An 8,973-nucleotide genomic window follows, 5' to 3' on the forward strand; every position below is an offset into this window, starting at 1 on the left:
GGGCTGGAGCACCTCTCCTATGAGGACAGGCTGAGGGAGTTGGGCTTGTTCAGCCTGGAGCAGAGAAGGCTGCGGGGAGACCTGATTACGGCCTTTCAGTACCTAAAGGGGGCCTATAGGAAAGATGGGGACAATCTTTTTAGTAGGGCCAGCAGTGACAAGACAAGGGGTAATGGTTTTAAACTAAACCAGGGTAGGTTTAGACTAGATATAAGGAAGAAGTTTTTTACAATGAGGGTGGTGAAACACTGGAACAGGTTGCCCAGAGAGGTGGTGGAGGCCCCATCCCTGGAAACATTCAAGGACAGGTTGGACGGGGCTCTGAGCAGCCTGATCTAGTTAGCGATGTCCCTGCTCACTGCAGGGGGGTTGGACTAGATGACCTCTAGGGGTCCCTTCCAACCCAAAACATTCTATGATTCTATGATTCTATGGGTAAATTCTTCAGAGCCTCATTCTACAAGCTGCCAAAAATGCCTCCTCCCTCTTTCTTATACCATTTGGCAGGACCAGGCAAAAATTAATTGTATTTCTATGGGATCCTGAACAAGCATTACCAAGAGATGGTATTGTCAATGAAAGAGAAAAACACTCACAGAGTGCCACAGTATGGACTATTCATTATTTGCTTCATGCCCTCATTGTGCACATTGCTTTTGAGAAAAGGATTTGGTGTGATCAGTTGAGGTGACTGAATTCAGGACAGTTTAATCTCTCCAGCTGCAGGGAGTTCAGACTGTTCTCCCTTCCTGGTTTCAACGTGTGTCACAGCATTAAGCGCCAAGCTGCACACATGCACAGGAGGACAAATCCCACTTCCTCCTCATGGCCACGGTGACAGCTATTTCGGGTTTAACCTCCCGGAGGCAGCTAGGTGTGGGAGGCATTGCTCACCACGCTGCCAGGGCAGCCATTCCCCAGCTGCTCAAGGAGAGAAGCAGTGGGACCAGAGGATTCATTGCATGTGCTAAAATGGCACTGGTTTTAATTCTGATGGCTTTATAGTATAATTGTTTTTATTCAGGATGAGCTAAGCTATGGAATTTTTCTACCCATCCTAAAATTCCCCCTGCATATGCCGGATAGGGTAAGGAGCAAGAAAAAAAGCTTACCAGTGACTCCACCATGTTGGATTTGTTATTCCGTAATGTTTTCACTATGTGGAACACATCAATGATATTTTGCTGTTGAATCATTTCACACACACTGCAGATGGCACAGAAGGTGCCGCTGCGCCCCCCACCATTCCTGGGCACAGAAAAAAAGAGGCAACACATGAAGCTAGGCAAGGCTGAGGGAATGGAGGAAAGCACTGCTTACACAACAGCTCACACACCACATATGGAAAGGTCTGTAAAGTAAGGACTCGCTAAGGATATTCAAGGGTTTGTGTAAGTGGAGACCTGCATGGCAGGAGACAGGGTTGGAAGGGCTAAGCCGATCCCTGGCAGTGGTGGACAGGGAAGCCCCAGGGACTGCAGTGCTGCTCCTCACTGCTCTGGGGCTCACCGCAGATCCATGGTTGGAGCTGGAAACGTGGCAATGCTGCTTTGGTTGTATCTGGGCTCCAGTCGTGAGACCTACCTACACAGCAGAAAGCAGCAGAGCTTTTTCAGCTACTCCTCACTGCAATCAGTAAAATCTTTGGCCCAGGATGCTATAATGTAGCACAATATTCAACCTGAAGTGTATTACAAATGTAATTTAACTTCATTTTCCCAGATGAATCCATAATCAGTGCTCTTCAGACAGCATTTCGTGAGGTTACAGACATTTTCCAGTCCTACTTACAGGCAGTGGACAACAGTGCGTCCGTCTCTCCCATCGTACTGTTCCTGCCACTTCTCCAACCTTCTGACCACCTTCAGGAGGGAGCGTTTGGAAGGAGGGGTGTCCCTGTATGCTGGCCAGCCAATGTACTGCAGGTGCTGAACTATGCGATACCCATCCTGGGGCTAAAACAAAGAGCATTTTCAAGATGCTAAATGTAACGGGGCAGAAAGCAGAGAGGTGGGGTAAAGCAGGGAACACTAGTTACGTGGCATCCTCCCCTTTGAATGTGATACCATCAATGTTAACATCCTCCACTCTGGGTACCTGATCATGTGGGGAAATAACACCTTTTCAGTAATCTGGATAACAATGATGACCTCAGATATTACAGATCCAGGCAGAAACTAGGTGCCTGGGATCCCTTGTTTTGTTTTCAGTAGAGGATAAGTTCTCATCAAACTTCCCAAATAGATCAAGTACGTCTTTCCTGGTAGCCTATGATGGAGGTTAGTTGTGCCAAAAGAACCAAAGGCAAAGAAGGCCCTCAGAAAACTTCTGGGGACTCTGGCTGGAAAGGATCCTCATAAAGATTTTAGCAGAAGCCATCAGTGTTGAACATAGATGGGTGCAGAGACCTGCGAGTTCACAGCCTCCACCCTGCCAGCCACGCATTTACAAGCTTCATCCTGAGAATCACAGAGCCTTACTCTTATTAACTGTGTGACTTCCAGGCTGTCCTGGTTCAGAGGCAGCTGGCCTGGGATATAGAAAGGTGAATACCTAACTGATTCATCCATTCACATAGTTGGACCACAAAGTTCACTCTGCAATGCCACAACGGAATTGCTGAACAGGGTCTGAGGCTGATGTGTTATACAGCATGGAAATGTAATTTGTGGAGCCTGTTTCCATTTCTGATTAGAAAAAATGAAAAAGGAACAAAAGAGGAGACATAATCAATCTGGGAAACAACTAATGAGAGCAAAGTCCTCTACTGAAATGCTTTCCTGCAGCCCTGAAGTTGCATTGCCAGTGTCTAGTGTGCAGATAAACTTTGTTTCTGTGATTTCAGCTGTCCTGGGGCTGAGGGATACAGACAAAGAGTTGTTTACAGAAATAGCAGTTGCTTATAAATAAGAAAAACAGTGGCAATTGGGAATCCCAGTCTAGCCAGGAAACGTTGCATCTGTCTTCAGAGACACTACATAGCAGTTGACAGATGGAGAGCTGCTGACACTATCCCAGTTTATTTCCTATGGTATTGATGGTTTTATATTGGCTACTAAGTGATTAATTGTTCTCAAATATACATAGAAAAATGCATTCCATTTAAATACAGATTTTTAGCTCATATCATCCACTTTCTAATTTCAGTCAAGAGTCTTTTACCAATACAGACCGATGCTATTATGTTAATTAAAGGAATTAGCTGCTAAATTCTGCAGTGGAATTTTGTTCCTAGGTGAGAGATTCAGTATGCCTATACCACAAGTCTTGGTTTTGCCTCTTCCTCATGCCAAAATACATTTTTGAGAATAAATAGGAAACTGGTATTTCACTGATCTTACCCTGGCCATGTTGCAGATCCGGAATATCCGGTTGATGATATCTTCATCAATGTCTGCTGAAACAAACTCTACTTGAATTGGGCCATAACAACAGGATGTCTTCTCTGGCCAGTACTGCATGCAGAGCTGGAGAAAACACCAAAAGAAACAGAACGTACCTTTACTATTAATGAGGAAATGCATGTTCAGTTTTTTTTCATTTTCATAACCAATCTTGTAGCACATGTATCTGCTCAGAGAAGACCTCCTCCTGGCTCAGTAAAAGTTCTTTATATCATGAATATGAAGAAAAAAAGAAATATATTTTGGAAGCTTGACTGGTTTTCCCCCCCTTTCATTTTGTATGAACACAATTTGTAACTGGCTGAATTCTAGGGTATACAGGTGTAGAAAAGGTGGCTGACAAATGAAGCTTCTGTAGGAGTATAGTTTTAAAATGAATATTAAAAGATTAGTGTCTGTAGGTAAATTTAATGAGGAAACAGTAGGTGCACCAAGAAAATTAATCTTAATTCAAGCAAAGGGGAACAACTTTTTTCTCGAAGATGAACTTCTTAGCTTTCTGACTCTACTAGTGAGCAGGGGAGGGAGAATGAGGTAGCTCTGAGAGCAGCGAGAGCAACTCCAATTTCAGGGTGAACCACAACTGAATCTCTGAACTTGGTGAAGCAGGTTGGAATCTTTATTCTTATGCTGATATTACTGAATGGAAAGTATAAAAAAAATCCTATCCACACAAATTACAATCTAAGTATTTCAAATCCATCTGGAAATAGATCATGGCGAGAAAATATTTTGCATGCGATCTCATTAGCAGTTTCTGCTGAGATTGTATTTCTTTCTGGTTTTTTCTCCCTATTTTCAAGTGTAATTTTTTAGAAGTTTTGAAACCCCCAGATGCTCATTTGAACTTGATCTCAAGCTTCTCAAGTTCAATCATTGCCAGTAATAACATCAAGTGCGCTCATGCTACTGCATTAATTCTGTATTCCTGTTATTCCTTTGATCATATGGGATTGAAATTCGGTGGGATATTCATGCAATCTTATGCATCTTTGTCCTTGTTAGTTTTTAAAGATTAAGCAAGCAAGTCAAGACCACACAAGCAAGTCCTCCTTTGAAGGTTGTCTTTACTCTTCATTCAGACTTTCAAGCAGCCTACAGATCCCTTCGCAAAGCATTTGTCAAACAGGCAAGGAGATTTGAGCTGAGCAGGTGCTTTAGGAAACAACCTCAAGGTGCATTGGAAAGAAGAAAAAGATTAAACCTTTCCTTAATATTAAAAATCTGCTTTTCCTAAAGCAGGTCTGTGAATGGCCATCTACCCAAATGTATGTCTATATACAGTGCTTAAAATGGTCTGTTATGTTCTCTGATCTCCACATGGTCTTATTTGCACTTTTTCCTTGCATAGTGGATTAAAGGTTCACTTACCTATTTATTTTACCTCTTTTCCTCTCTACAGTTCAGGCACAGCTTTTATATAAGCAATTTTTGTGTTTGTGTTCTACTGACAGAGGTGAGTAACACACCCTGTTCATGCACACAAATACAGTACCTACAAGCAACTGTACACTAACAGTTTTGTAGTGCTTAGGGTACAGCGCTTGGATTAGGCAATGATGAACAGCTAGATAAATACAACTTTGTCATACAATGACAGTACAAGCACATCGTTAAGTTTCCTTTTCAGAAACCTCACTTTCACAACTGATATCAAACTGTCAAACTTGTAAGACACAAACTTTAAAATCATCCTTAATTTCCAGTGCTAGCTGAATGTTTTTGGCATTGGCTGCAGACTCAAGCTAGGTGACACCATACTAGAATAACCGACAAAATTACTTTAGGTATTGCCAGATCTCCTTTTCTGTGCCTACAGACTACTGGATAGGAACAGAACTTTGCTAGGAAAAAAACAGAGCAGTTACAGTCGTGTGCAGAAAGGTAGTTACAAGAATAACACTGGCTGAGGCTGAAAGGTTTTTGTTTTCCAAGAATGAAGCATGAGAAAGTGTGTAATTTCCAGAAAAAAAATGTGGTTTTCTTTGAAGCATCAGAAAAAAAAGCAAAGATGAAAGATTCAGTGCCAAGACACAGAATCAGGCTGGGTGAATGGGACAGAAGGCAGCAAATGCACAGGATCTCCAGCTCCTTGCACAGTGGTGGGACTCTGTGGGTCACTAAGAGAGCCCGTGTCTGAGTAGAGCTCTTACCACGGCTGGAAATGAAATCCCATAGTGTTCACCCTGAAGGGAGATCCCTTTAGTGAATGGGGTGATTGGTTTCTCCATTACAATAAAAAAAAGAGACCAATAATCTCACTGCCTTCAAGTGTGGTAAGATTTTGAAAACAGAGAGGAGACAAATGAAAAATTAATCCATGAAGTACCAACCACTTGAGGGTTCCTCTCCTCTTGTTTAATAAGTGCTGTAATGGGTGAATTAGCCATGCCAGATGTACTCTTCATACAAATTGCATGATTATGCCTTTTTGAAAGCTGTTATCTTCTGCCGCTCATCAGCAAGGTGGCTGAAAACACTAGTACCGGAGGAACTGCAGCGACTCCTCCCTGGCAAGCTCAGCTCCCGAAAATAATCATGTATTTAGTAACCAAGAAACCAACTTGCACATGACGCTAGAAAGAAAAAAAAAATTACACAGCACAATGTGCTTCTTCAGAAACTGTGCAAACCACGCATCTCAGTACTACAGAACTGCACTGGAAATCTCAGGGAAAAGATCCTTCGAATGATTTCAGCATGTCTCTTTGTTATATACTTCTGGAAATGCCATGCGAACAGGCAAGCACAAAGCACACTAGGGCTGTGGTAGGGAACATTTTTCTGAACTAAAGACAAAAATAAGAAAGGGAAGAAAGCAGGTTTGGAAGGAAGATTTAAGTCCACAAACACAACATATTTAGATATGTAATCCCTGCTAATCGCAGGAAGAATTAGCTGCCTGAGAAGGAGCCAAGTACGTGGATTTATCCTTCACTATAACCCAAAACATTACCTGTTACTTTCCCATTCCCCTTCATTTATTTATTGGGATCAGGAGGGTGGCATAAGAAAATGGCAGCAGAAATGCTCTTAAAACCATCTGGATTTGAGAAGACAGTTACATGACAGAAATGATGAAAAATTACTTACCTGTGCTGCATCCATCTCATTCAGCATCACAACAGAGGAGCAGTTATAATCAAACACCAGCCTCCAGAAGTCTGCTATGGTGTTGGGCAAAGGGTGTTGGGTTACAATAAAGGCAGCAGGTTGCTTGTGGCTCTAACAAAAGAATAAGATTAGTTAAAAAAAAAAAAAAAATTCAATCAACTTTTATTCAAACGAATATTATACCCGGGAGGCTATGGCTAGGCAATCTGAGCCATTTAACCAGATTATACAAATCACATATCCTTCTCCTTGTTATCACTCTGCAATGAATGAACGTCTCATAATGGGATTCTTTTGCTCCCAACGAAGACATTTCATTAAAGTGTCACAAGAGCAGAGATTACCCAAATCAATTATTTATATTTTGAGACTCAGCAAATAGTACTAATTCTACTACTACTACTATCAGTAATATTAATAATGGGAAAGAAAACAGCTGGAAGCAAATGCTATCCTTTTTGCTGCAATGGACTCTAGGAATTACAGAAGGGATTAGCCCACCCATCTGCTATTGCTCCCTGGTGATGTAGTGCTACAGGGGTGGCACATTTGGATCCCAGCCATCCTTTAAGAGCATGTGGGGCAATATTCAGAGCCTGCAACACTCGCATTTAATTTCTGATGCTATTCTTTCACCTCAAAAAAGCCCTCTGACCTCAATCTTCCTAACCACAAAGGGGAGAACTGTGCTTCTAACCTCTGCAGGGCTGCATTAATGAATGTTTGCAAGGCACTTTCAGACGAAAGGGTACAAGCTCAAAACTTTATTGCTTTCCAACCACGGCAGGCAATGCTTAGGTGAGCCTCTAAATTGCACAATCCTTTGTGCTGTACAACTGTGAAGCAGATTTGAATCAAAAGTCACAATATCTCTGGGTTAAAAAACCCATATTAAGATTTTGGATTTAAAGTAAAGAAATCAATAAAACCTCAAAGTATTAAGAAGGCAGTTGTGGGGGCTTGCCTTTTTTCCTCCATATGAGTCAGGTGTGGGTGGAAGTGCTGAGCAGACCATGCTGGGAGGGGGAGAAGGTGCTGTGCATGCTCCGCACCAGCTTGCAGGGCAGCTGTGCCATGCTTCTGAGTGTGCACGTGTGAGGAGGGTGATGGGACATGAAGTAGACAGAAGGAAAAAGGAAATTATTTCTTGGGAAATGATCATTCTGGAATGGATTTTCCTCTTTCTCCCTACTCTGCATTTCAAACCCAGGAGCACCAGTATGGGTCAAAAGCTATGTCATATGAGACTAACAGAGATAACAGTGTGATAAATAAAATAGTGAATTTTATCTCCTAATTAGAGTTAAGAACTTCATAATGTTTCCACTATGTTTTTTCACTGTGCACCAACATAGCAGAGTGCATAATTGGTTAAATTGTTGGCTGAAGGTAAGGGGTGTTTGTGGGTTTTGCCATTAGGAGAAAAAAGAAACATGCCCCACCTGTTTTCTTTGCTACAGGTGAAGAACCAGGCTCACTGTCCAGTTTTAAAGGGAAGGTGACACAGGGATGTTAATTACTCATGTAAGAAAACGTGTATAGGAACTTGAGGGAACGATGATGACAGGGATACGACATTGACTTACCTCTTTCTCCAAGCCCCATGCATTAAATACAGACCTATCACCACTTCTCTATGGCTTGACACAGAGATGTGGGTAAAGTCTCTTTGCTTAAGGATTACATTCCGTTGTTTTAGGAGAAGGTGAGGCACAGTATTTCACCTTCCTTCTTAGCAAACCATTTTGAGGACGCAAGCATGGCTTTCCAGTGATCATCACAGGAAAGACTGTAAGGTCTGTTTACTCAAAAGGGACAGAAAACATGAAGAGGAAAGGTGAGGAGTCTCAAAATCTTCTGGGGGAGAATTCCTCCCCTCTGTGGGCAACAGTATCCCTTTGGCTGTATTCCCTTAAGCTAACTAAAGGCAGAAAAGGCTGGTTTTTTAGAGCTCTGCAGTCAACAGACTGAGACAGTCTCCAGCAGAGTTTAATCTAGGAGCCCAGACTGAGTGCTTCACCCTGAGGGTGTTCTGTGTCTAAGGTTAATTTTGGTGAACAGAGTCCAGAGCAGCCTGACAGGTTGCCTTCCTGGGACAATTAATGCTTCCAAATTCAGGCTGTTACCCATTCTAGGTGTACCACCATCCCTTCCTGCTCTAGCACTTCTTCCATCGTAGCTTTCATGAGACACACAGAGCAAACTACAAGTCAAATAAGATTTGGGGAGACGTTAAAAAAAAAAAAAAAAAGAGAGACAAACATGAGAAATCTGTAAGTAAAATGATGAATACTGGGACTGTGTTCTCAAGTGTTGCCCAGCATGTGCCTGTCTTCACACAATGAAAGAACTAATGATAGTTCAAGGCTAAATGGGATAGATGATCTGTAGGAGTCCATGCTCAGTAGAAGACTGCAGACATGAAACTACTGGAAAAGACAAAGAATTTGCAAGG

At 42.2% G+C, this 8,973-nt stretch overlaps 1 protein-coding gene across 1 annotated transcript in view; it reads right to left on the reverse strand.

Moving 5' to 3' along the window:
• PTPRT (protein tyrosine phosphatase receptor type T) overlaps positions 1-8,973 on the reverse strand; it is a 350,381-nt gene that overhangs the window by 485 nt on the left and 340,923 nt on the right. Inside the window, exons 30-33 of the mRNA XM_035900121.1 lie at positions 6,498-6,629; positions 3,342-3,467; positions 1,792-1,955; positions 1,113-1,248 (exon numbers count right to left, since the gene is read on the reverse strand). Of these exons, the coding sequence (XP_035756014.1) occupies positions 1,113-1,248; positions 1,792-1,955; positions 3,342-3,467; positions 6,498-6,629 (558 nt within the window). The remainder of the gene's footprint in view (positions 1-1,112; positions 1,249-1,791; positions 1,956-3,341; positions 3,468-6,497; positions 6,630-8,973) is intronic.

This window comes from Egretta garzetta, unplaced genomic scaffold, assembly GCF_000687185.1.
Source record: "Egretta garzetta isolate BGI_Z169 unplaced genomic scaffold, ASM68718v1 scaffold178, whole genome shotgun sequence".
Taxonomy (NCBI): Eukaryota; Metazoa; Chordata; class Aves; order Pelecaniformes; family Ardeidae; genus Egretta; species Egretta garzetta.